Source organism: Aphelocoma coerulescens (genome assembly GCF_041296385.1).
Source record: "Aphelocoma coerulescens isolate FSJ_1873_10779 chromosome Z unlocalized genomic scaffold, UR_Acoe_1.0 ChrZ, whole genome shotgun sequence".
Taxonomy (NCBI): domain Eukaryota; kingdom Metazoa; phylum Chordata; class Aves; order Passeriformes; family Corvidae; genus Aphelocoma; species Aphelocoma coerulescens.
Genome location: NW_027184085.1, coordinates 16,770,163 through 16,796,759, shown reverse-complemented (window position 1 = coordinate 16,796,759; position 26,597 = coordinate 16,770,163). Strand labels below are relative to the sequence as shown.

General features: G+C 39.9%; 2 protein-coding genes across 2 annotated transcripts; one reads left to right on the top strand and one right to left on the bottom strand.

Annotated features, from left to right (window-relative positions):
* Positions 1-1,127: 1,127 nt before the first annotated feature.
* LOC138103159 (granzyme A-like) lies at positions 1,128-6,322 on the bottom strand. Its single transcript, XM_069001219.1, has 5 exons — positions 6,228-6,322; positions 5,373-5,520; positions 3,558-3,696; positions 2,653-2,925; positions 1,128-1,846 (listed from the first exon to the last, which is right to left on the bottom strand). Exons 1-5 carry the CDS (start codon positions 6,286-6,288, stop codon positions 1,688-1,690), a joined length of 780 nt encoding a protein of 259 aa, XP_068857320.1. The 5' UTR covers positions 6,289-6,322; the 3' UTR covers positions 1,128-1,687.
* Positions 6,323-11,050: 4,728 nt separating this feature from the next.
* Positions 11,051-16,885, top strand: LOC138103542 (granzyme A-like). Its single transcript, XM_069001895.1, has 4 exons — positions 11,051-11,079; positions 13,466-13,613; positions 15,620-15,709; positions 16,653-16,885. Exons 1-4 carry the CDS (start codon positions 11,051-11,053, stop codon positions 16,824-16,826), a joined length of 441 nt encoding a protein of 146 aa, XP_068857996.1. The 3' UTR covers positions 16,827-16,885.
* Positions 16,886-26,597: the final 9,712 nt, after the last annotated feature.

Below are 26,597 nucleotides of genomic sequence, written 5' to 3'. Positions count from 1 at the left end.
AAGTAAGATTAATGTAACAGCCCCAGGTGGGCTACAGATTGATAAAGATATTTTTGTTTCCTGAAGGTTTTTAGAATTAATTTTTGCCTAAGCAAGGGTTTGATAGTTCACAAGAATAAAAAAAAAGTCTGAATTTACTTATTTCCTATGTGTTTAAAGACAGAGTCAAGTCACTGCTTTGGGTGTTGGTAGCAGTCAGTGGGGCAAATTTTCCTCTCAGTTTTACTTATGCAATCTTATTTGCTGAGAATCTTTCTCTCTGCTCCTGCTTTGCTTTTGTCTTTGTGTCTCCCTTTGCGTATATTTTTTTGTGTGTTCAGCCCAAGAGTAAGAAAAAACATTTTGGAATAAGAATAGGAATGTGGAAAGTTCTGACTGTGCAATGTTTTGTAACAAATGGAAAAAAAAGATGTTTTTCATCATCAAAACTTACAGTAAACTTCCCTGTAGTTTAGGCCTTCTTCATCCACACCCTTCCTTACTTCTCTGTGAGAGAACTACTGTCTCAACAAGATCAGGTAAAGGCAGTTGTGTAAAAGAGGTTTAGTTTGTGCTTTCTCGTGTTTCCAAGTGGTGCTTAATTGCTCATGATGGATGGAGCAAAAATTTTTTAATTAAAATCAATGCAAAATTTCTCCACCCTTGAATGTTCTCTGCTTTCTCTTAGCTAATGCCTATCTCCGAGCAAAAACCTCTTGAAGCAGCACAAAATAAATCCAAGCCCTTTTTGAGGTGCTCATGGCATTAAAAATGCCCAAGTCTGTTAATTTAGAGGCAGGCAGAAACATTTTTCACAATACGTCTATTTGCTGCTTGACAAGTGCTTGTTGAAGCACTTAAAAATATCACCGCATGTCTGAAACAGCAGTACTGGCATCATAAAATTAAGAGTGCTTTATATTATCAACAGTGCTTTATCATATTGCACTGTGACAGTTCCTGTCATTTCTATGAAGCATGGATTTTCAGATGATTTTTTAAACATAATGCTGCTTACTTTGGTATATTTTGCAAACATATTACATGTACAGAACATTGTACATATAGTGGACAGATCATACAGATAGTACACAGACTTCCTGTACTGCAGGAGAGCTTTCCACACAAACTGAAAGCTGAAAGCAGTAGATTTTTATTGCCATTTCTTTATTAAATGCAAAGTACATAAAGGGATAAAATCTAGAGGTTTCAAATACAAGACAGTTAGAAAATTAATACTTATGTCCCACAGTCAAATGCAGTTGCTACAACTTAATTTTGTGAAGCATAGCAGTCCATTACACCTGTAAAACCACCAGTTTTTCCTGCAGAGAAATGAAGTTTTTCAGGTGTCTGGATTTGTACCTAGCACATCACTAACATTCAGGGTTTTTGCAGAAGTCCAGGTACAGAAGAGTGCAGTATATAATCAGCATGCAGTATACACAAACAAGGATGAGATTCTTGATCTGAAATGCTAATCCATGTAGAGCTCAGTGTGAACATGCACTATGGGGATGTTGAAATCCCCAGTCCCAAATACCCCCAATGACTCCATGGCTGACAGTATAAGCTATAAATGCTGTGGTAGCAGAACTACATCAAGCTACCAAAATTCACTGTAAGAATACCTCTTTTACCAGACTAATGAAGGTGTTTTTTAAAGCCTATTTCATTTACAAAAATCACTTGGCCCAAACTCAATCTGTTAGGCCCCCCTTATGGTTTTCCTTATCCACTCAAGGTATCGCTTTGTGAGTCGAGTGTAGACACCAGGGCCATCAGGCTTGCCACACTTCTTCATCTTCCCAAATGAAGTGATGCCTCTCATCACATTTTTACATCTTAAAGGACCACCAGAATCCCCCTAGAAAAAGGGAAAATATTGTCATTCATATTAACAAAAGCTAAAAAACGTTTCCTTTAAATAAAATTTTCACTATTTAGATGGAGAAAATAAAAAAGTAGCCAGTGTTATCAGGAATCTTTTTTCCCTCCTTGGAAATTAAGATTTCCAACAGCAAAACCAAACCAAAACCAACCAACCAACCAAAAAAAAGACTTCATAGATTTCAGTCTAATCTTTCAAGTGTGCTAATGGGGAATGAATCTAGCTCAGTGCTAAGGAAGAGTTAGTCTCCTTGAAAATGAGGAAAAATGGCTGAAAACTTTCCTCATGGAAAATATAAGTCTCCAGAAACTGATGCCTTTTTTGTAACTTTTTATAGGCAACATTTAAATCTTTTAAAATGTGATAGTTCTTATACAGTTGTGTACTTGACTTGAGACTCAATCAAATACTTTTTATCAGCAAAACCCCTTTCAAAGTCCTCTGACAACAAAGAAGTAGTTCCACTGTGGTCAGCTGCTTGAGAATGGGCCCATAAGCTGTTTTGTGGACATTTTGGTATTAAACTCATTTTATTGAAAATGAGGATAGCTATCTTCCATGCCTGGATACAACTGCAATATCCAAAGGCTCTGAAGGTGAATTTACCCATCTAAAGTTTTGATTTTAAGGCTTAGAAGAAAAAGCCTTGGTAAATTCATGGATATTTGATAAAATTATTCATTCATTTGAAGAGAGACAGAAAAGGTTAATGTGTAATACTAGTACATTATATTTTATCTTTATTATAAAATGTATGCAATTTATTTAGTAAATATACTTACATTACATGAGTCCTTCTTTCCATTCTTAGCCCCTGCACAAATCATGTTCTCTGTTATTACAGGTTTTCCATTATAATGATTTTTATCGTTGCAGATTTGCCTGCTGATGACAGTGACATTGACTTCCATCAGGGCAGTAGGGAACTTGGGCGGAGGATTGGTAGTTGTCCCCCATCCTGCTACTGTGCAAATTGTTCCTGGCTTGGGATCATCACCTGAGGTAGGCAGGGGGATCAGTTTCACAGCTTTATTAAGTTTTGCTCTTCCCCGAAGCTGTAGAAGATATGGAAAATAGGTATTATGGGGCAGAGTCTAATAGAGGCCCTTGCATGTTAACCATTGGATCTTTCCCATTATGGCAATTACTGCAATCCCTTTCTGAGATTCTGCCATTCTTTGTGACAGTATTTATGACATCAATGCAAGAATGAGGAAAATGAGTATTCTTTGTCTCATGAAAGCCCACTTACCTTTTGCTGATCTATTAGCTTTAAAAAACATCATGTTTTACTTCTCTGGCTCTCAGACCGTTGAGAGGACAAAATAACAGTAATTACTGATACTGGCAAAATTGAGGATCAGAGAAATCAGACATTTTAAATTAGAACTGTTTTTCAGACAGAACACTAGACTTTTTAACCAAATGATTTATCTGTGTAAATCTATTCTTTTAGTGAAAAGCCAGAAACTGAAATATCTTGATCAAGCTCCAGAATTTGTCTACTACTTGGCAAAAATTGTTGATTGCCTTAGTTTCCAGTGCATCCCCAATTGCTCTGGCTGCTGGATTAGCGGACTAGAAAAAAAGTCACCAGAAACTCCCTTGGCTCATCTCCCTCAAAAGAAGGAAGAAAACAGTGCATTTTAGGAGATGTATATTCCACAAATGATATATAAGTCTGTACCTGCAGCAGCATGATGTCATTTTCCTTGGTAGTGGGGTTGTAGCTTGGATAACGAAAGTATTTTGCAATCTGAAAAGTCTGCTGTTCTTTTTCCTGTTTTTTCAATGAATGAGCTCCAAGAATAACTTTGCTTTTTTCCCTGAGGAGAGGACAACATGGTTATTGGGATTCACTTTGATGTAACTCTGAATTTTTTGCTGTTAAATGTGGTGCTATAATGTCCAGGTGCTACAGTCTCTTTTCTTGTGCCTGAAAAACAACAGCAATTTAGAAATATCTGAAAGATGACCCTGTTCATACAAGAGCTAAAAGAAAAAAGTGATTCAGTGAATCAAAATTCATGCTATCCTCTTTTCATTTCCCCAGGAGCACAGGCAGGTTTCAGGAACTTGACTCTGGATCAATCCCTATTGTCTCCTTTTGGGAACTGAATCAGTGGTGGACGCATCAGATTTGCTGTGGGTACTTGTCTCACCAACTGTGCCTTCTGTAATTTGTGCTGAAAATTTAGGAAAATAGGTCATAACACTGTTAGTTCAGAGATATCTTTACTGTATCAAAATATACGATTGCTTTGCTCTAACAGATTTCAACACCATTTTCTGAATCTGTGTGAGACATGGCTCATTCCTCTTTTAAGTTTTTCTGCAACTTCCTGTACTTATAAGATCCTGAAGTGGTGGCAGAGTTGTGTCTGCTGCAGCTCTCTGACAGACACCTGAAGTCTAGCACTCCTTGGCCAAACAGGCCAAGCAGATGTTACTATCTGACCACAGGCACAGCTCTTTTTGGGCAAACAGTGCATCTTACAGCTGAATGGGAAAATATTCTTGGAGCAGATGTGTATGTTGGCCCTCATTCACGTGGAAAACACAACCCTGGGAAAGTGCTCGCTCCTTTCCTTCATCTGTTGAGAGCTCTCTGTTGACTGAGCCATCATTAAGTTAATAATTCGTTGTATTTTCTCTTAAATGCAATCTCATTTGGAAACACTCTTCACTTTATGCTAATACACAGCTTTTGGGCCTAGTGTTCTCTTTGTAGTAGGTCCCATATATCTCCCTGTCTGGACAAGGACAGGAGTGATGGATACGTTTCTCTAATGTTGGCAGAGTCCAGTGGTTCACTGATCTTGGTCAGGCTGCTGACAGAGCCTGCATGACGTCTGGCTCAGCAGCAGCTTCAGTCCTCCCCACAAAAGCAAATAGGGGTGGGATGCGTAATTCAAAACTCACTTCTTGCCTTGCTGAAGGACTCAGTAGAGCCAAATACCTATTTGCATCTTGAGTTGGGCGGGAGAAGAAAGACTGGCTGGCAAGCCAACACACCAAGTAAGGCAGAGATCTCTAAGTGTCTCCTGCCATCTCTTTGGAGGATTTTTGACCTTGTGTTCACCACATGCTGTCTCTTTCTGTGGTAAACTGCGTATCTTTTACAGAATAAAATTACAAGAATTTATTTTCATTCTCAGAGCAACAGTTTAGACTGCACATTCCTCATCTAGCATACTGGTTGACTGAGAAAACAGGGATAAAACTTTCCCCCTAATTCACTGCTTCAGTGTTGCTGTTCTATCTTGCATGCAGCCAAAAGTTTTCAAATACCTCTTCAGAAACTGTGAAGATCAGTATACCTTGTCATAACATTTTTTTACACTGTAACACATTTGCTGATAGAAACTATAAAGCACAGTAATCAGAACATGATCATGGTCCTGATAAATGGATAAAATGACCAGAAATACTAACTCTCCTGCTTGAACAGAGACACCAGATTCTTACTAAGGACAATCTCTGAATCACAGTAAGAACTTACACATTACAATGGGCAGCTGTTAACACCCAATTTTCCTTGATTAAAGCTCCTCCACAAATAATACCTCCTCTTGGTCCCTTGATTTGGGCCATAAATGGTCTTGAGTGTGGTACTACTTCACTTCCTCCAATGATATCTGCACACAAACCTAAAAAAAATAAGCCACAAGACACACAGCTGGGCTAACAAATACTGTAAGACACTCCAAGACTCTTAGAAAATGCAGCTAATGTAATTAGAAAGTATACAGACATGCAAGTATGTACATATGTCACAATGATGGTCTTCGGGGTAGAATTTTAAAACTACTCAGCAGTACTAATTCATTATATTTCGATAATACTGAAATGAGATCATTGGGGTTAGCTTGGGCAAAAACCCCGCCAAAGTTTTGTTGCTTTTGCACAGATTTCTTTTCTTGAAGATTGCTGATATGGTTAATTTCTTAGCTTTCATAGTGAGTAACAACCTCAGATCTGCCACATCATAAATATTGTACCTGTAAACTGGGCTATATAGAGTAAGTCACATTACATGAATCTGTTTTTCAGAAAAAGAGAAAATCAAGCAGTTAATGTATGTGTATGCCTCTGGAGAGAAAGAACAGATAATTGTTATGTTCTCTACTCAGAATCCTCCTAACAGCTCGGCCTCTGTGCATCTTTGATTAACACAACCCATTCAGAGATTATTTTGTTTGCATGAGAGATCAAACATATGCAGACAGTGGAGAAGAGCTAATTTTAAGAATTCAAATAATAATTGTGACTACTTCCTTTACATTAATACATGTTGGCTTAACTGGAACTCTGTACAGCAGCACTTACCTTCAAAAGTATTAAATTAGGTACTTACCTCCATGAATTACCAGGAGAATAACAGCAGCAAAGGTGTTCCAAGGGAGGAAAGCACCCATGATTTCTGTCTGATGTTCCTCCTTCACTGTTCAATGTATCTGTATCTGTCTATCTATCTATCTATCTATCTATCTATATATACATAGAAATGAAGAGGATGTGGTTTTTGTTTTTCCTCTTAAGCATGTTTGACATCTGTAACCATGACAAAGACAGAAACACTCCCCAGCAATGTACCTTACAGCAGAAGTGCTAGTGAGAAATTGCATCATCTGCTGCGGTGTGAAGACAGGCTCTGCCCTATGTCGTGTTCTCTCTGTAGCACATGCAGAGAACTGATGTATGAATATTGGGCTGATATGCAGTGGGACTCCGCTCGCATAAATTTAGGCTGATTCAGTTGTCCATGTGAAGTTGTATAGTTTCATTCCAGACACCTCAGGTGGCTTCCAGGTCAGACATGAATTCCAGTCCATTCCTAATCAGTGAAATATCTGTTCTGCTCAGGAGACCCTCCAAGCCAAGGAGTCTGATGTTTACTCATTTCAGGATCTGATCCTACCTCGTGAGGTTTGCACTGGCTGAGCATTCATACAGCACTGAGTGTGGTGTGGTTTCATGGCCTACAGCTAAGGGTATAATGATATTTAAAGTGTCTTGAGGTGCTTTAGGTCTGGTGCAGAAGGTCACCACTCTTCTGAAGATGCTGTGTCAGGTTTGCCTGCCTTGTGCCCCTGTCTGGAAAACCCAAAGCATCTCAAATGTGACTAAATGCTGAGTTTTAGGCAACAGAATTGAGTCCTGAAACCTGGGTGGTTGGGTACTGGAACAGGCTCTCCAGGGCTGTGGTCACAGCACCAAGGCTGATAGAGTCCAAGACATGTTCAGACCATGCTCTCAGGTACATGGTGTGATTCTTGGGGTGTCCTGTGCAGAGCCAGGAGCTGGATGGACTTCATTGGTAGTTTTAGATTTCTTCCAACTCAAGATATTCTATTATTCTATGAATAAATCTTATTTAGAGCCTTGTAAAGGCACAGTTCCCCACTTGAATATATATACCCCAATAATAGAAATAACTTGCATCAATATTAAATAATTCAGAGTATCAATTATTCTATAGCCTAACTAGTGAAACATCACTGTCACACAGACTGGAAGGTTTCTTGAAGTCTTGAGCCCCACAACAGACAAGGAGAAGGGAGCCCTATCATGGTGAGCCTGCAGAAAGCTTCTGGATTCTAGCTGTGTCACATGTTTGAGCTCAGTTGGCCCAGCTCCACGTGAGTTTCACCTGTAGAAGACCTTGGGCAGACCTTGCTCAGATTTGCTATTGCCCCCTCTTCTGGGACAGAGGATAACTGTTGGTGATTTCTCTGAAGAAGGCAGGTGTCTCTATTTTCAGAGACTGGAAGCTCTTCCTTGGACGGTCCTATGTGAGTTGCAATGGCCAGGAAAAGAGGTTTGGTATGCACCATCCGATGTTTGTGTGATCTATTTTCAAAGAAAATCTATTTGGAAGACATGGAATAAAACATTAGCAAGTGCTCCTAGATGTTTTCCAGGGAATAGATTTAGGTAAATCTATGCCTTCTATCTAAAACCAAATTTTCTATAGCCTGTTTATACTTTTTTCAATTTCTAGTTGTGCTTCTATTTACTGGTTACTTACTTCTAAAGATGTTTTTCCTGAAACTTCATAGATACTAGCATATCCATGCCTGTTAAAAATCCCCTCCAATTCTGAGAGAGCCATTGACATTGATAACTAGAAATATGCAGTCTAAACTATTGTTCAGTATCAATTGATCACTTCTGCACAAGCTCCTGAACAACCTCTCTGACTATTTGCAAAATCCCTGATGGCACAGGTGTTAAAGATCAGATTGATATGCACATAACCAGCAACAAGTTTTGTACCCAAATGCTTTTGTCAGAGAGTTCTTTTCAGCTTGTAACTTACATAGTTGAGGGTGAAATTTTGACATAAAATTTTAGAGTGTGCAATTAGTTGGCTGGGGTCCTTTGGTTACGGCAATAAGTTAATTTATGGTGAAGTTTAGATTCTATTGGTCTTTTGCATGTAGAGGGAAACCCCAAAGCAAAACTTCCTTCTTTTATCTCCTCTGTTGCATACTCAATTGGTCTTCAAGAGGAGTGACATATTGTAAGCAAAACACTCCATCCTTTCTTCCTACAGTGCCCACAAAGCAGAGCCACTCACTTGGCAGAAGCCACTGCCTGAGTAAAAAGAACAAAGAGTATACCCAGGTCTATTTCCAGCCTCTGCCTTTGGGGAAGTTTCCTATGGGCTTTAGGCCCATGGGCCAGTGGATCACTTTCAGCTCTGTCCAGTACTGTGCTGAGGTCTTCTATCCCTTATACCCAGTCATTTTGATAATTTTCCTTCTGCAGTGACTGTGTTTCTTTTTCCTTCATGCTGCTTTCTGTGGGGCTTAGGGTGAGCATTGGATGTGATTTTAGGACATCAGTTCAGGCATGCCTCTAAACCTTTCATGTTTTCTGGTGCCTGAGTTCAGACAGTCTCATGTCAGCTGTAGGGCTGTTTACTTGGGCTGGGAACGGAGGGCAGGACAGTGGTGCGGAGCTGGCAGCTGCCAGGAGCACAGTAAGACAGAGCTGCCACGCTTTCCCTGTCTTCTTCTTGGGCTGCCCCATCCCCAATCCCACCCCAGTGTATCTGGACATGTCTCTTAGTGGCTGAGAGACAGACTTCCTGGGAACTTGCTGGGGAGAGAGCAGAATACATGCTTGGGCTTACCTATTTTATTTTCTTCTCTGGTACCAGTGCCTCATAATACTTACCTGGCTGTCTTTTCTGCCTCAGCTGTTCGCTCAGTGTTCTTCTTTCATTTATTTGCTATGTGATATCACAGGAAAATATAGTAGCACAGAAATACAAGTAGATGTGGTAAACTCAGGGAGTCTTCAAAATTTTGCAGCAAATCGGCATTCCTTCTATGATGTTGATTGTACTTAGCAGAAAGAATCCAATATTACATATTATGCTCTGGAAATGCAAGCCTTATCCTGTCTGGCCAGAACATGAATCTGTTTTCTATTTTGTCTCTTATGCTGCTTTCCAATCAAGCTATTTATTGGCAGGGCAAAATCATAAAGGACAAATGTAATTATGCCTTTATGACTTTCTTTGCAGAGATTACCTGTAGGTAATTTCCAGCAGATGAATAATTCTGGGATTAGATGGAGAATGGAGAATGACTTTTGGGGAACTACAGCTGGCTCTTTTAAAAGCTGATGAATTCTAATAGTTATATGTTTTCTTTAAAAAGAGCTTTGAAAGAGTCTTCTGAAACATTAATTGTGTTACATTTTGCTGCAGCGTGTACATGTTTTCAAACTGGGTTCTAACTAGTAAGATTCTGTGCCATAGAAATATATATTTCAATGTTACAATCTCATTCAACAATGAAGTTGAGACAAAGAGTTGCCATTCTGTAATTCTTGAATAAAAATGAGAGCTAATTTTATTGGGCAAGTTAGATTTTGGATTCTTTCTAAAGATGCTGAATATGGTGGCAGGTTTTGTAGCTTCTTCACACAAGGGCAGGCTGGGTTTTTTGTAGTGGTTTACCAGCAAGGTATGCAAAACATGTATGCAGACACAGAGATCTACAATACAGAAATGTCTTTCTCTCAAATTTACCTTTTTTTTTTTGTGACCACAGATTAGACGTTTTGTTTGCATTTGGCACTTTCTGAAATCTGCACCTCCAAAATTATGTCTAAGACAATACAAATTGCTTTGTCTTACATGTGTGTGGTTTGTCTTGGTTTGTCTTTTATATGACATTCCTTAGCTTATCAAATAACAGATGTTTGTCAGTTCTCAGTGGTTCTTGTTAATTTACATATGAGTATTTTTCAGTCTTTCCACTGAAGATGTTACCTGGGCAGTGGAATTCTGTGGAGCAATTGCTGGCTGCTGATGTATGTTGGTCCACAGGAGGAACTTTTGTACTCTGTGTGCCCTGAGTTTACTCTATCTTGGTCCACAGTTTAGGAGTGACTTTTTTACTCTATATGCCCTGGTTTTTCCTTCACACTGGTGTTCTCTGAAGCCTTTTCAGTTGGCCCTTGCATTCGTTCTCCCTCTTTTTTCACCAGCTTAAAGATGGCCAGTTTAACTCTTCTTATGTATTTTTTTTCATTTGAAGCCAAAAATGCGTTGAATTCCCTGAGACACGAGGGATTATTAAGGGATTAGATTTTATTCAGCTTTCATTAGGAGATTCAAGAAACAGGCAGGCTTTAAAGAAACTGAAAGAACAAATCTAAAGAAATAAATCCACAGTAAAATAACACAATGTTAATGATGAAAAGGGAAGTTTCAAGAGAGGGAGCTATTAATAAAAACTTTCAAACCCCATTTCCTGTAGGTGACATTTAAATACAAAAGAGTGCATGGTAATTTACAGCATTCCTGTCAGCAAATAGCAGCAGCTATGACACCTGGAAGCTCTCCTGCTCTCCTGCTCCCTCTAATTGCTGTTACCCTGCTGGCAAGATGCAAGTACTCACCTAAGAGCAAAAATACCCAAATTTCCAATTCCTCTGGATAACGTGCAGTATGATTGCACTTCTGTTGCATTTCAGGTGGCTGCACGGACATTATCAGAGGACACAAAGAGCATCCTCATTCCTGGCCCTATATGGCTGCTATCCAGAACAAGTATTTAGATGCTTCTTGTGGAAAAACAATGGGTTTTGTTTAGTGAAATAATTTCAGCAGCAAGTATCTTAAAATGGGGCAATTTTAATTCTTAATTGAAGTGGGGCATGGTATGCAAGACTGTAAGTGAAGAAAGGTGGGTATTGATTTTTTTATAAATTGTTAAAAGCTGCAGTTCTCTCACTAAAATGATCCAAGAACTTGTCATACTGTTTTAAGTTGCTATAAGCTACTGGTCTGCATTGAATACAGTTACCTTCGTTAGTCAGATCCTGCCAACGTTACAGCATACTGTACTGTTAAAAGACCAAATTAACTCTTTAGGTGTCTGAAACTTCAACGTCTTAGAGAAGGGAATACGTCCCAAGGTACTTTAAACAAATCTTACGTGTGTGCCTGGGTCTAAGCTTCAAAATACCCTGAGAGGTGAAGTTGAATTAGATGGGGACACTATTCCTCTCATTTTAAGTGACCTGGGCTCACAAACCCAGAGTGTTGCAAACCCCGACTGTGACAAGAAAACTTGTCCATTTGACGAGTTAAATGTGAGCACAAGCACCTCTTTCCCAGCTGGGATACCCCGAGATCAGCTCTGCTGCTCAGCAGCTGACTCAAGGTAAGGGGGACATCTACTGTTCATGTTAGGAAGTAAAATGTCCTGGTTTTGTAAAAACGTTCTCTGAATTGTATGTTAGTTCTCCAATTTTTCCTTCTTGTTTTGACTATCTGAAAGGAAAACAGTTACAATAAACCTGTGCAAACCTGTGGGCAGGTTGGCCAGCCTTCTTTCCTGAGTTAGTCTGAAATAGAGGACACGGTTCCTTCTAAGTGAATTCAACTTCCACTACTTTTCAGCTGAATCAGGTTTGGTTGTAAGGGGAAAAATATTCATTACCCGCATGCTATGTTTTAGAAATTTACAAAACAAAACCAAGTCTTCGTTTTTGGGATTAAGGGACTTTTTAATGGGATCTGGAGTCTCTCATTCTTCAGTAAATAGGTCAGAGATATTCAGTCAGGTACTGTTACAAAAATTCAGATTTGTTAGCTGTTCAGTGAAAAGGGCACTGTCTGTCTCTGATCCTGTGGAGAATGTGCTCTGGTCACTGATTTGGATTTCTAACAGCACGTTGTTTTGGGTTGACTTTAAGTCTTTGCCACTGGGGCAAGCTGAATCAGGCTGGTTTCCTTCTCCTAAGCTGTAAAACAATGCTCACACAGAACCCACCAACTCCTGTTCTGTGCCTGGTCTACTCTCAGAAGGTGCAATTGCAGTGCATGTAAAACTTCCTAACTAATGGATCTTACGTGTTAATCACATCTGAAATAATTTTTTCTTAGGCAAAATGGCATGAATTCAGCAACATGAATCTGTGTGAGAGATTGTGCCTGTGAACCACCTATTAGAGGCACCGAGACGGAGGTTTTAGGGTCTTATATAATTCTCTCTGAGGAAGTGTGCTTTGTAAATAAAAAGAGAAATTTTTGGACTATAGCACTGTCTTTGCAGCTATTTTCACAAGCAAACTTTCACATACAAAGAAATGAATAGTGTCTTTCAGTGAAACATGCATCTTGAATTAAGAAAAAGAGGTTTTTTTGAGTTTGTATAGATAAAGTCTTTGTTCTGGCTTGAATAAATATTCCTATGTATGGTGAGATTATGTTCTGAAGATGAAGCACAGGAAACTGGCAACATATATTCTGCAATGTCAAATTATTGGGCTACATTAAGTTTAGCAGGGCAAAATGAAGACAAAAAAGTGTTAATAAATATATTTCTGATGATACTTAGAGAGATTGGAACAGAGGGGAATTTACTGGTTGCTTAGCTATTAATGTTTATTGGCAGGAAGTGAACATATAACTCTTTGAATTTTAGCATTCTCCCTTTTTTTTTAATATTCACTGCTGGGGTGTCTTGGGTTGGGCAGAACACATCATTCTTCCTTTATATGCTGTATCCTGCCTTTAGTAAATTAAGGACAAAACACTTATTAATACTAAAGATATTTATTTTAGCAGAGCACGTACCTGTACGCATAATGCTCAGGGTAAGTGTTGAGTATTGATGTGCATTCTGACATGCTACTGATGTCAGCAAGACAACCTACATGCATGTCAGGCATGTTCCAATCCTTTGCAGGATTAGGTCATAATCCCAAAGGAGACCTTTCAGAGATTAATGAAAGGCATCAGTAGCAGCAGTCCTTGTACAAGTAACTCTCCTTAAAAAGATGGGAGACTCTTCCATGAAATTAATTCAAAACTTTGAAAATCTCTGGAGGTCAGTTATCACACAATTATTTCACTAAATTATATTCACAGTAAAGAAACATTACTTTATAGAGGAAAGAAGCAGCTCATGTCAAAACATTGAAATGAATTATTTCCTGCTCTATGTTTTAATCATGTTGTTGTAAAATGAAATGGTATCATGTTATATGTCTTTTGATTATCCTGAGAGATGTTGCTCAATTCCTGTAGTGACTTTCTCTCCCTATACTTTCTATAAATTACAGAATAGATGAATTGGAAGACAGAGTTGTTCTTGGAGCTCATCAGGCATCCATTGCTGAAAAAGAACAGCAGATATTTGAGATTATGGAAATCTTTCATCATCATCAGTTTGACTGGTCCTCCAGAAAAAATGATATAATACTCCTCAAGGTATTGTGTATTAGTGTGTATTATTGTGCATTATTGTGTATTATTGTGTATTATTAAAAATACAGCTGTATTTTTATGAAAGGAATTTTGCTGATGGTAGTTTTGGCCACTCTTTTATATTGAAGAGTACATTGTTTAGATAGCTTAACAGTATCACAGAAATCTACTTTTGGTTGTATCACTCTAGATGAAGTTAAGGGATCAGTGGCTCTGTGAGCAGGGATTATATTTCAAGCCCATTCTGTGCCCTACACCTCCCTTTTTAACTCATTCACTGCAGCAATCCCTCCAAAACACAAAGCACATTCTTCAGTAATTTTTCAAAGGCAATGCTGGAGGGATGTATGCAATAGAGTCTGGCTCACATCTCTATCCCAGAGTTATACCTTGTGCTGGACTAAGTAAACATGGAGATGAAACTTACTTGTAATTTTTTGGGTTAATGATGTAAAGCAAAAGTGTGGATAATACAGGACATACAGACTGAGCTCTAAGAGCACAGAGTGGTCACAAAGTGGATGAGGCTCAGGACACTGCAGAACAAAGCATGGAAAGATATCCTTGCCAGCATTATCACCTGATACCAAAGGGAGGCAGAGCTGTAAGAATTTGCATTGACAGGGAGGTGCCCCTGCCCATGGCAAGGGGGTTGGGACTAGGTGATCTTTAAGGTCCCTTCCAACCTCAACATTCTATGATTCTATGATTCTATGGTTCTATGACTGGAACTTGGTTTCTAGTATTTAGAGTGCATCACCAGTTTGACATGGCAATGACACAGGGAGGAAGGTAACCGTGTCCCTTTCTGTGCTAGCTGGAGCACTTACAGGCTCCTGTGCCCCAAGTACCTGATCACAGCCCACCTCTGAGAAACTCCTTCTCCCAGATATTAGTGAGCGTTATGCATCTGCTTCATTGTAAAGTAGACCAGTCTCATTTCACTGGCTTCTTCTGTGCACCAAGGTATTTGTGAACACAAAATCAATATGGATCACTAGGAAGTAGTATTTCTAGAGCTGAAAATCCCAGCTCTGTTCCAGAATGATATGGATACCATACAATCCTTTGAGTTTGAGACAGAAGCAGGGGTAGTACTAGTATCAGAGTCACCTCCCATCTATACACTTCTGCAGTAATGGAGTATTTAATGGCTTGGGGTAAACTTTCCATCTTTGGAACTTTCCAGCTGCACCGGCAATAATTACTGAAAAGATTTTTTATTTTTATGAATTTGTGATTTTCTGGAGTGCATTTTTTTAAAGGTATAAAGCCAGAATTGTTTAGATGAGAGCCATACAGCAACCTGTGAAATGAATCATGGTGCAGTGATTGTAAGACTGAAAATATCTGTTCAGTAGCTGTGAGCTCTTATCAAGCACACTGAGGATATTTGTCAGGATTTGGCTACGTTTGCATTTACAAGCTTAAACCAGCCTCTACTGAAGGATGAATCTGTTAGGCAAAGGCCAACAAAACAGAGAGAGTTTGAATCATTTAGGCCCTTAAGGATCTCTCAGAGAAAAATTGGCTGTCTGGATAGACTGAGACCTGATTTTTCCTCAGTTACGTTGCTGCTGTCATGACTAATTGCTTACAGATTTTGTTTTCATCTTTATTCTTGGGGACATTGCTCTGCTCTTTGAGACTTTTCTGTCAGTCAAGCACCAGAATCTGATTTCAACACTGAAGTTCAGTAGTGGGTTAGGTTAGTGACCAGGACACAGATCCAACAGCCTAACTCCCATGTAGGTTTTACATTTCCTACCATATCCGATGGGAAGCTGGGCTTGAACTCACTACTGCTGCCACAGATGGTATATTGCTGTACTTCTACTATGGAAAGTCTTTTGGATTTTCAAAGGGGAAATTAACTTTAGGATCAGTTCCTAAATAGTGAAAAGTGATTTATAAGGAAAGTATTAGTAGAATGAGACTAAATGGCAATTGAAACTGGAATGTATCTCCCTTGCTTTCTGCATGTGAAAGCTTTTTTTTTTCCTTTTTAGCTGAATGATACTGCAAAGCTGAATCAATATGTGCAATGTTTGCCTCTGCCTGACTCTTTTGAAGGTGTTGAACCTGGCACACTCTGCAAGGTGACTGGCTGGGGAAACACATCATCAGGAAAGCCACCAAAATAATCTCCAGGAGGCAAATCTTAAAATTGTTGATAGAAAAAGCTGTGACAAAAAAATATGCCAATAAGCCCAAAATTACCATCAACATGTTGTATGCTATAGGGAAAAATAGACTTTTTCTGAGCAATGCTTGCCAGGTAAGAAGCAAAGTTACAAAGGGGGGGACACATATGTTTAACAATAGCTCTCTTTTCACTGGGAACAAAGCAGTGCTACACATCTTATGAGGCTGATAATGAATAAAGTGATCTTAATGACACCTGTAAGAGACTTCATTGTTGTTGTGAAGAAGTGTTAAAACTTTGTTCCGTTTAGGTTGATGTACATATCAGGATTGAGAGCATGAGAATTTGAGCCTGGACTTATCTGTTGAATTCACGTACATCTCTTTAGTTATGGTGCTTTCCCTAGACACCACCTGTAGTTATGGGAGAAAAACAAGAGCTTACAGGGTCTGAATTATCTGATCCTTTTCAGAAGTCAACATCTGAATAGATGCAAAGTGTGCCACAACAGAATTAACTTTTTACCCAAAAGTGCTGTTGGGACTGTTTGGATCTTGCTTTTGATATGTTCTGTGCTGACTCCAGAAGAGACATTTGATAAAGAAGTGAGAATCCATTTACACTAACAATAAAAAATATAATTTGAAATAGAATTATAATAGCACCCTGCTGGTCTATAACATTTCCTTCAAAGACTCCCTCAGGTTTGAAAAGCAACCTCTCTTTATACCTCACTCAATTCCCATGAATTGATGTAAGCCAACTGCTCCATTTCATAGGCTGGAAAAGGTTAGAGGTAACATTTCCAAACATGCTTGCGCACTGCAGGTGGCACTGCATGCTCCTCTGGAGAGAAATGGACGCACACTGACAGCTCCTTCTGTTTTGTCTTCCAGGGAGATTCAGGTGGGCCATTATTCTGTGATGGGATTGTTACTTTTGGAAAAAATTGTGGAAAAAGAGGCATACCTGGAGTTTATACACGGCTGACTGAAAAATATATTGTTTGGATAAAAAAAAACAATTTCCAGAGGCAAGAGCATTTTAATAAATATTGTGCTGTGCATTAGAGCTGGATGCTGCTGCTTTAGCGTGCCACCTTTGAAATGCACCTCCCAGCTTTACAGCTTTGCTGACACCAACACAGCCTTATGAGAACAGTTCAAAATATCCACATCTGTACAGATAACACCTTTACTAATCTTTAGTAGGAAACTGCCACTTAGAAATCATAATTTGTGTTGAATTCCACTCTACTTCTTAGTGGGATGGGAAAGTATTCATTGCACCTGGGATAAGGCAACATTTGTTAATATGTACTTACACAGAAATTGAGTTTCAGACTGATAGTGAATGAGATGTCTGCTGAATGAGAAAAAATAGAACAAAAGCTTAAAATGTTCAAATATTTCTCTGTGATGTTATTAAACCCCAAATACCTGATTTTACCATTATTGTGGATTTCTCTAAAATTCAAATAATTAAAATATTAAACAGAGAAACTGTTTTCCAATTAGTCTTCATTATAAAGATACAAATATAGAAATAAAAATAATGTCCTACTTCTTTCCCTTTTTTTTTTTGGTTTGGTTTTGTTTGGGGTTTCTTTTGGGGAGGGGGTGTGGTGGTTTGGGTATTTTTTTTTGTTTTGGTATTGTTTTGTTTATCATATCAACTAAATCATCTCACATCTTGGTTCATAATCTCACTCTTTCAGTTAACAGTTTCTCAGAAAGTGTAAATACTGATTGCAATGGGTGAAATTATAGTTCTTTGACACGGTTCCTATCTAACATCTGTGGAAACAAACAGGACTCTGGCTATGGATTTCAACAGACTTCTAGTAACAGAAGGATCTGGTGTGTTTCTGAAGAAATCTGTGGTTAGCTTGCTGTACTCCATTACCTTCCAAATATTTACTAGGTCTTTTGTAACTAGCAGTTTTGAAGTGTCTGTCTGCAGGGTTTCTCTGCTTCTTTGCTTATTGCACTTATATGTACCAAATACTGTAAACTTTGGGGTGCAGCAGAGGCATGAATAAATAACTCCTGAATAACAGCCTACTGGCCTTGACTATTCACCAGGAGGCATGTCACAGTTCTGAGCAGGGCAGAACAAGCCCTGTCTCATAAAGGCTATGCAGAAAAGAAGCAAATGGACACCACAAAACTGGTTTGGTCGTTGGCCATAGTGCAATAAAACCTGCTGCTGTGGTGTGTGGGGCTTAGACCCAGTTCTAGTTCAAGGTCGTGGGAAGGAAGACCTTAGGAGATGTCAGCGGGACTTGGCTCAGTACTGGAATACAGAGAGAACTGGGAAAAACTGAGGGGAAAAAAGTGAAAGGTATAAAAAAAGTGGAAAGAATAATGTACTGTTGTTCTCACTTTACAGCTGGGGGGTCTCAGAGGATGTTGCAAACACAAATTAGTCCCTTTTAACTTTGTGGGGCTAAATGACAGGAAGCTTTCCACACTATGCAGCCTAGTGGCCACCAATTGGTGTGTAACTTGGCAAAGGCAGAACTTTAACTCCCTCACTCATGTGAACAGTGGCTGTCTCTGTCACTGATAGGAAAGAGTGAGTGATAAAATCTGTAAACCATAATCCAACAGGTTCATAACAGTTCAGATGCTGGGCTTCCTGTGTGTGATCTCCTGCAACTACTTCATTCACATAACCTTTTTTCTGTTTATGGGGGATGTAGCATGTGGAAGGGTGTTACGGTTAGGCCTGACTGCCCCTGCCCAGCCCCTGTGGCTCCTTCACGCACCCACCCATGCACCCACTTACCAGAACCCATCTCAGCCCCCAGGGCCAGCAACCCCTCCCCCAGCAACCATTAGCAGAGCAGCAGCCTTGACTCAATTTCTGCTCCCCCTGAGGCTTTATTCCCTCTCCATGTAATAGGAGGGAAGCCTTTGCTAGCTTTGAAATACCAGTGTCTTGAGAGAGTGCCGGCCCTCCCACCTCTCCACCTCTCTGTGTGAGGAGGGGCACTTTGTGCCAGGGAGAGTGGCAGGAGTCCCGCAGTGGGGCTGTAAAGTGTCCTACAGTTTTGCATTTTGTTGGCACCTCTGAAAACACATGGTGGAAGGATAACTGGTTCTGCAGCTGGAGATGGGCAGAAGAAAGGTCCAGGAAAAGGAGGTGTCCATTGGTGTCATTCACTGCTGAAAGCACTGCTGGGCTGGTTCTCAGAACTGAGCTCAAAACAGGAAAGCCACAGAGAGTAGATCCAGGTATGTTACAGTTTTGCAATGACAGACACTAACGAAGCCTGAAAAAAATAGCTGGAAATAACATTCTTGACCAGAATGAGAAGTGCCCATTTTCAGCAGCTTGTAGCAGAGTTTATAAAACATACTAACACAGCATTTGCAATTCCACTTTCATTCAGTGACAGAAAGCTAGTCTTGTCTCTTTTAACACGACATGCCTTAACATTGAACTCTAGGTGCCTGTGAGGTGTCCCCTCACGCAGCACCTCCCAGTTCCTAAACACTGGCTTTTTCTACCACACCAGCTTTCCTGAGCTATACTTACCTTTACTGGAAATTTATGAGTGGATTAAGGGATCCTGCCTAAGGAATCCTTCTCTCCTTCTGTATGCTCCTGTCTATGCTTGCACTTTTCAATTTCATCTCTGCAGAACTTCTCTTTAGCCTCTTTAGCCTCTACATCTGTTTTTACTGAGGTCTTTCAGGTAAGCAGTGTTTCCTAAGGATTATTTTCTGAGAGGTCTGTCTTGCTTGCTGCTTGTCACATAGTCATGATTGGTCATAGAGTACAGCCCCCAAGGCTGACCATTTACAAAGACCTGGCAAATGGCACTGATGTGATGTATGGCACTGATGTAGAACACACAGTACTGACATGCAGCCCTTGCATCTCTATGCCCAAGAGGGGACTGACAGCTCATACTCACACATCACACTGGGGTGCAGATGCCAGTCAGTTTTAGTCCTTATGTTCATACTGCTCTTGCGCTGCATGTGTAATTTTTTGTTAATTTTTTTAAAAACGAATTTCTATTTCTCAGTACAGAGGGTGTCATTATCTATTGTCAACAGCTCTTGTTTCCTGAAAGTGTGGTGATATGTTTGGAGCATGGACTGCCTCCACAGCTTCTAGTCAAAGTCTTTGTTTTGTCTTCTGATGACAGAGCTGCCCACTATCTAGCAAGCTGTAAAAGTAACCTTGCTTTTGGGCAACTCAATCTGGCATCAGGAAGAAACATTTAGAAAACAGAATTAAAACAAAATAAGCCACCAGATTTTCAAGATAATTTTCTTGGATACTTGCCAAAAGGAAATAAACTCAGAAGACTCCTTTGGACTCTGAATAAGTCAGTTCATCAGTCAGACAAATTAGAGTAAGCCATTTTCATATGTCTGCTACAACTTTTAATTAAAAATTGCTAATTTCAAAAATATATCCTAATCCCATTAGTGACCTGGCCTAGACGGTTCAGACACTTCTACCCCAGTATGTTTATAACCCCACGGTCATCTGAATGAGTTCTTTTTGGATTGACTTATGACATTTCATAATTAATGTGTAACAGATTACAGGTAGGTTTAATTTAATCATAATTCAATTCAAAGTGGCATAGGTTTTTTCAAAGGAACCACAGAAAGATGAGCAAAAAAGACCTTATTAGAAAAAAGCCCTTATATAATAAAAGAATGGGAACTTCTATACCTTAGCTACTTACAAAGGCATATGTTAGATTTAATATATAAACAACAGAATTTCACAAACTTCATTCTTATGAATTATTAATACATTTTTTGGTAAAAAGTCAGAAACTTTGCCCTATTAACACTCTTAAAACACCTTTATTTCAAAACAAAATACCCAAGCCTTTCTGCAGCCACATAGAAAATTAAGATAAAGATAATTAGAACAGTAGCAATATCAGTAAATGAAAAAATTAAATATTACTTTAATCAATCTTAATCACTCCTGTACTAGAACATAATGGTCATGAGTATTTCATTAACTATTAATTAGCAAGTCCGGATAAGAGCCATGAAGGCAATTAGAGGGATGAAGCACTTCTCCTGTGAAGAAACACTGAGAGAATTTGGATTATTCATCCTGGAGAAGAGAAGGCTTTGGGATCACCTAACTGCTGCCTTCCAGTACCTGAAGGCAGCCTACAAGAAAGATGGGGAGGGACTTGTTGCAAGAGCATGTAGCGACAGGACAAGGGTGAATGGCTTCAAACTGAGAGAGAGTAGGTTTAGATGAGATGTTGGGAAGAAATTCTTTACTCAGAGGATAGTGAGACACTGGAACAGGTTGCCCAGAAGTTGTGGTTGCCCTGTCCCTGGAATCATTCAAGGCGAGGTTGGGTGGGGCTTTGAGCAACATGATCTAGTGGAACGTGTCCATGTCCATGGCAGGGGGGTTGTAACAGATGATATTTCAAGTCCCTTCCAACCCAAAAGATTCTATGATTTTTATGATTTCCATTTAAATGGAAAAATGGTACATGGTTGTTGGTTTAGGTTCTCTTGAAACAATGTAGAGGATGTTTCCTATCAGGATGCACTGGTCAGTCTGTCTCAGGCTCTTACAAACAAAACTGTAAAAGACATTCTTTCAGCCCAGAAAGAATACCAGAAAACTGATACCAGAGAAAAGCAGATGCATGAAAATAGGGTGGACTTTGGACTACTATGTGTGTGAAACCTGTGACATATTCAAATGTCAATGGACCACACTGACAGTGATGTAGCTTTCACTGGTTAAAATCTTGGGCGTGCACATCCCTTGCCAAAAGCCACAGTCTGGTCTGGTTACTGGTCTTAGGAGAGTTCAAGTAACAAATATTTGCACTGAACTCACAATTATTCTCAGAACTGGTGCTTTTGGCCATGCTGATGGAAGACTGTGGAGAAACTTGCACTGCTCCCTGTCACTGGTGGTTGTGAGAGGCCCTGTCTTTCAAGGTGGTCCAGCCAGACCTTGTCAACAAATTCCTCCTATGTACAATCCACATCATAATGAAAAGAAAAATGGGGAGGCAGCAATTACACCTCCAGCACTGAAGATATACCTCTGCACTGACAGAGACAGAAGCTAAACTTGCTAATACTAATGTGTTCATTTTCTTTCTCCAATATTCCCAAGGGACGGGCTCTAACCTAATTTCCTTGGTGTGGCTCTGTAATAAAATGTAGGTGGGTGAGAATATGAGAGTGCTGAAAAGGGTGATACAGGGGGCTGTGGTGCTCATGATTCTAGGTACATCAATGTTGGGGTTTTAGTTTAGTCCTAGTTTTTTTCTGTTAAAGGAATTTTTTCCCATAGCATGTTGCTAGGAGATAAATGGCCGTACTTGAGAGGAGATAGCCATACTTAAGAAAGACAAAAGGGCCTGTCCAGGCTTTTGTTCTCACCTGGCTGGGAGTTCAGTTCGTTCTCAGCGTCTGGAGGGAGAAGCTGCAGAAAAAGGAGCTGCTGGTTCCCGTTTTCGGCGTTTTTCCTTTCTGCTGGAAACAACACCGGGGATCCCAAAGCTGCTTTCCCTGCCCTGCTGGAGGCTGGGCTGTGGCCGCCCTGCCCCGCTGCTGCTTCGAGCCTTCGCTGCATTGTAGCCATGCTTACCCTGCCTGCCTGGAGCCCCGGGGGGTTCCCCTTTTGGATACATCTCGTCTGCCACCCGGGATTTGTGTTTGTGCCTGCCGCTTCGGCCTGCCATTCCAGCCTGCTGTTTCCGGGAGCCCGGGACCGGCTGCCCAGGGGTTTGTGAAGCCTTTGTCCCATCCCTCCCCAGGATTCCAGGGCACCAGTGCCGCTGCTCCCCGAGCTCGCTCCGGAGCGCCCCCTGCAGCCGCGGGGGAACCATCGCACCTGCCCTGCTCACCGGGAGCCGCCAGCGCCCCTGCCGGCTGCGAGCGGAACTGCACCCGAGGGGAAAGGGCCCGGCAGCCGAGAGGGCTGGCACTGGGTTTGTGCTTCTGTCTGCTGTTACTGCCGCAGTTATTGCTGTTTGTTTGACTGGTTATACACACACAGATATACAATAGTAAAGAACTGTTATTCCTATTTCCCACATCTTTGCCTAAAGACCCTTGATTTCAAAATTATAATAACTCAGAGGGAAAGGGGTTATATCTGCCACTTCAAGGGAGGCTTCTGCCTTCCTTAGCAGACACCTGTCTTTCAAACCGAGACAATCAACTTCCGATGTTACCACATGCACAGCGGGGTGGAGTGGTGTTTGTGGTTCTCCAGGAGTAGAAATGGGTGGTTGCAGTTAGCTTGCCCTGTGAAATGAGACTCTGCTGCAGCAACAATCAGACAGACACTGCCACAGTGAGATTTAACAGGGATTGCACATCAAAGCCCTGAATTGTTAAAAAACACCTTACTTTCTAACAGACTATTCTGTCTTATGAACAATGGTGTTGATTTTATCGAGTGGTCTTGGCCTCAATTAGTAGAAATATTGAGAGTACCTGCATGAGGTGAGAGTACTGCTGGTGGTAAGAAAATACAAAAGCTAGACTCAGTTCTAAAGTGATATTTAAATTGTTTTTCTTCCAGATCTCTTTCCCTCGCCTTGTTTTTCCTGCACCCAGTTACTGAAGTCAGGGTCACTGTAATGGTTACCCATTTTGACACTCATATTTGGGACAGCAATTTCCAGAAGGGTTTGTTATTCCACCAGCAGTGCTGGGTTGGGTTTTTCCCTCCTCATGATGCTTGATTGCAGCTTAGCCATCCTGGGAAGCATTTGCCCAGACAAACACTTCTGGTCACTTTGAAAGGGTTTCCGTCTGCACAGTCAGTGGTTTCCAAGTCCTGTTTCAGGCACTTATCTTAGGCAAAAGACAAACAAAAAAACCCTTTCCCTCTATGCTGGTTGTAGAAAATGGACTTTTTATTTTTACATCCAATGTTTTATAAATGAAAAAACCAAACATTTCTTGTTTTATAAAACAGAAAAAGCCACTCACTGTAGCCAGCACTGAAGGTACTTTGCCCAGTTCTGGCCCAAGTGGCCTCATGGGATCCACATGAGGGAACATCTTGTACACCACAGCTTTGGAGGATGTTTCCTACTGTCAACAGCTATCTGCAGCTGACCTTCCTCTGTGTTCCCTTTGCAGCTTCTTTACAGTCAGGGTGAGACACTTACCCAGCACCCAGCCAGCGTTCATAGTCCAAAACATTACAGGCCAGCCCCTGGCACAGGGAAGAGGGTCCATAATACAGTGCAGGGCACAATTAGGACACAGGATTGAGTAGCAGCTATCTGGTTTTAAATAAATCATCTAAGAAAGTGCATCTGATTGTGAACTATTTCAGGAATTTTTCTTGCTTGAAAAGCTTATTCTATCATGGTCAGGAAACATCTACAGTAACACATGTTCAGTCTATGACAATTCAGAAGATAAACTAAGAGAGAAGAATAATACGCCATTATGGAAAAATCACATATTCAGTCTATCAGATTCACAACTTGGAAAAATAGCTCCAGCTTTGTATATTTCACTCATACTTTTTTTTCCCCAGGTGTTTTTCTTAAAGAATAAATCTTCTGGGCATTTAAATGAATGACTGAAAATTATCATCAAGTTTTGATCAAATAACTAAGGTTGATCAATGAAAAAAATAAGAAAACTAAGACTACTTGTGTATTATATTTTATTCTGTCATATATGCTGAGTGTATATAAGTGCATATAGATTATCACATTTCTGAGTAAAAACACAAGGTTGTGTTCTGCACTTGTAATATTGCTTACTTATGACACCTCTTTTGGCAATATATTAAGAAAGCTGAAAATAATGAAATACAAGCTAAAATAGATTTGGAAGTGATTAAGCTCTTTGTAGGTTTATAGCTTATGTTTTTAAGCTTTCTAGCAGTTTTGTTGCTTAGTGAGACCAAATTTGTGACAGACAATTCGCAGCTGTTACGCCTCATTGCTTTCTAATTGGAGCTTGTTTGCAAACATTCCTTTCCATATTTTGAGTAAAAAAACCACAATAGAGATCATAAAACATTGAAAGTATCATGTGAAATCCTGGCCCTGCTGAAATGAGAGACACAGCACTTAATTCATTGGGGTCAGCATTCACCCACAATATGTGTGCCCCAGAGAAAGAAAAAAAGGTATTTGAAAACACGACCATATGATTTATGGAGCAAAGGACAAAGGATTTAGGGAGCATGTGTGTGAAAATTCTCTTGCTACACTGGAGAAACAAATGGTCCTGTGTTAAGTCCCTCCAAATGCACTGTTCTTGGAGACCCTGACTGTTGTCTCTTTTCATGGAAGCCGTGATACTGATTCAATTTTTTTCCAAACCTGTTCACGGAAGTAGATACCAATTACATATAGCACGGACATGCCTGAGGACCAGCCACCAAAAGTCTCCTTTAATGAGACTTTGCTCCAGTTAATCCAAACTCTCAGAGGCTTCAGCTGGGATAGACAAGATGGATGGAGTGTGAGGACTGTGAACAAGAGAAAGCAATAAAGATGGAATGAAGGGATATAGCCTATTGCACTCCTATTTTTAGGGTGCTTTTTGTGTGTGGCATAAGCAAACTTGCATATAGATTGGAGAGAGAACACAGTATAATAAAGGAGAAAAGCAGTATGATGAGGACTAAGGCTGAGCCAGAGAGACTGTGTGGCAGAGAGAAGTATGAATAAAACAGCCACTCATCCCAAGGAAAGCAAGTATGTGCAACACTGGAAAAATCTGAAAAATAGTTCCCATTCGTGTCCTGACTCCTTTGAGGTGTTGTCTGTCTCTTCCCTGAAGTTGAATTACTTAGGAAATCAGAAGTCCTCTTCTGGTCTTTCTGGGATCACCTAATAATTTTGGAAAACCTTTATACTTCAAAGATGAATACTTACAAAAGGAAGAGATTTCTTCTTAATGAAAAATGATGATCAAAATGAGTTTGATAAGCTTGCTTAGCTAATTCATTCAAATTAATTCAAATGGACATTTCTCTGCCAGTGGAAATCATCCTGGCTATATGGCAAAGAACACATGGAAATATTAGCTCATGAGGACACCTAACCCTAACTTAAACAACTCAACATTTCACACATATGACTACAGATTTGCTTGTTAGCAACACATGGAGCACAAGAAGATAACAAGCTTTTAATAGGTTTGTCATTCATTACAGGAAATAGCTACTTAGTCAAGTCTAAACTATATATAAGGCATGGCTAAAATATTTGCAGAAGTGTTGTAAGACAATAGCACTACTTAATTGCAATAAAAGGCATGTTTTAGTACAGAAAAGTAGAAATCACATTAATACTTAAGATATGGTTCTATTTCCTTTCGGGTCTATAGATTATCAACTTTTTTATCTTAAAAAGCAGAGATCAAGATCAACTTGAGTTGCAAGCAAAAAGATACTCCCCACCAATCCTAAAATACCTGATTCTAATATCTCTACCTAGGAATTGAAAATCAAACTGTGCACTTTGAGATTCTGCACAGGTACCAAGAACAAACATCACTTCAATTGGAATTTGGTTTAGTTATCAGGGACTGGTAGAGTTGGAGTACAATTACCATTTGGATTGCATAGAGAAAGGAAAAAATCCATATGGTATTTGTAATTTTATTGACTGTTGAGTTATTGTTCATGTCCTGAAAAAACTGACAAAAATGCTTTTTCAAGTCTAATATATTTTATTCTAGTTCTGCAGAGAACTACTGGGAGCAGAGGCTTCCTGATGACAGAGAAATGAGTGTGTGTTCCTACATCAATTTACTATGTCAAACAGTGAGGGACTGAATAGTTACATTATCTCAGTATTAAAACTCTTTACCATATGGACACCTGAC

Bases quoted from the DNA above. Each gene is read 5' to 3' on its own strand.
- LOC138103159 (XM_069001219.1), bottom strand. From the start codon at position 6,288: ATGGGTGCTTTCCTCCCTTGGAACACCTTTGCTGCTGTTATTCTCCTG. The intron at 5,521-6,227 runs GTAAGTACCTAA...TATTTTTTTTAG, and splicing joins TCTCCTGGTAATTCATGGAG to GTTTGTGTGCAGATATCATT. The intron at 3,697-5,372 runs GTAAGTTCTTAC...TCCTCTCCTCAG, and splicing joins ACAGCTGCCCATTGTAATGT to GGAAAAAAGCAAAGTTATTC.
- LOC138103542 (XM_069001895.1), top strand. From the start codon at position 11,051: ATGGTATGCAAGACTGTAAGTGAAGAAAG. The intron at 13,614-15,619 runs GTATTGTGTATT...TTTCCTTTTTAG, and splicing joins ATGATATAATACTCCTCAAG to CTGAATGATACTGCAAAGCT. The intron at 15,710-16,652 runs GTGACTGGCTGG...TTTGTCTTCCAG, and splicing joins AACCTGGCACACTCTGCAAG to GGAGATTCAGGTGGGCCATT.